Source organism: Opisthorchis viverrini (genome assembly GCF_000715545.1).
Source record: "Opisthorchis viverrini unplaced genomic scaffold scaffold10380, whole genome shotgun sequence".
Classification (NCBI taxonomy): Eukaryota; Metazoa; Platyhelminthes; class Trematoda; order Opisthorchiida; family Opisthorchiidae; genus Opisthorchis; species Opisthorchis viverrini.
The window spans coordinates 1-1,055 of record NW_008755965.1 but is presented as its reverse complement, the minus strand read 5'-3'; the positions used below and the strand labels follow the sequence as shown (position 1 = coordinate 1,055).

The following is a 1,055-nucleotide window of genomic DNA, read 5'->3' as shown; positions in this document are numbered from 1 at the left end:
GCCGAAAATTTACAAAGATTAATCAAAATCAGTCGCAAAAATATGGCAGTAGGTGAAGATCTCAACACACGCGACACGTCACTGTGAAATTTTTTATTTTACCCGCAAACGTTCTGTAGACAACGCATTGCACCTTCAAGGCGCAGATTGGCTACTTGTGGCGCACAAATTCCAAATGAGCCGCGCAGCGGTAGTGACGCATAATTAAAGAAACTAATGTTTTGTTCGGCATCACCAAATTTGGCTTAAGTAACTGTTTCATACTTTTCATAATTGCAAATATGACTTTGCAATGCAACAAACGAACCGTTTTGTTTGAATCATTCAGTGTGATTGTTGTTTGCCGGTGCACGCCGGGTCCAGTCCGTTACATCTCGCCCACTCAGCTTCGGAAACATGGTAAGCCTAGCGGTGTTATTTCGTGGTTCTCAGCCATTATACTTGATATAGAATTGATGATGACGTTTCTTTCGGTTTTAGGGACGGTCAAAGTCGACACGTAAGTTCTGTTCCTTGGTTTACTTACAAGGCATAGTTGTTGTGGATGTTATTCAACTACATCCGTTTGTCCACCCGTTTAGCTTCGCCTGCTGTGAAGAAATCGCAATTAAATACTACTCCGAAAACTTTGGCCTTGAAGAGTACGCCTGGTAAAAGTGGGAGCAAGAGGCCGTTGCCGGAGGAATCGGACAGTGAGGAGGAAAACCATGAGTTGTTCCCTCAAAACGGATTTCTGAAAAGCAAGGTAACGTATTCTTTTATACGGAGCCATATAGTTCTTTATATCTTAAGCGAACGCAGTTCCTAGTTCGTGCTATGCCTACATAAGCCCATGAGTATTGGTTCGAGCATCCTGCTGCTTGAGACGATAACTGACGTGATTTTTTGTCTCCTAGACGAGTAGAAATTCGAACCGCACCAGGGCTAACTTACGAGTTCAAATTGTATCAACCATGCAATTTCTGTGTCCAGCGCATCTGAATCCGATGCCACCAAGGACCCGCTAGACTGGCAAAATAGAAATTATAGGCATTCAGTCTACGCTGGACAGTCAA

The 1,055-nt window shown here is 43.4% G+C and overlaps 1 protein-coding gene across 1 annotated transcript; it reads left to right on the top strand.

Moving 5' to 3' along the window:
• Positions 1 to 281: 281 nt before the first annotated feature.
• Positions 282 to 1,053, top strand: T265_12267 (hypothetical protein; the record flags this gene model as incomplete). The annotated part of the gene is made up of 2 exons (XM_009179520.1): positions 282 to 399; positions 582 to 1,053. The coding sequence occupies 2 exons, from the start codon at positions 282 to 284 to the stop codon at positions 806 to 808; spliced, it is 345 nt and encodes a 114-aa protein (XP_009177784.1).
• Between the last annotated feature and the right edge of the window lie 2 nt (positions 1,054 to 1,055).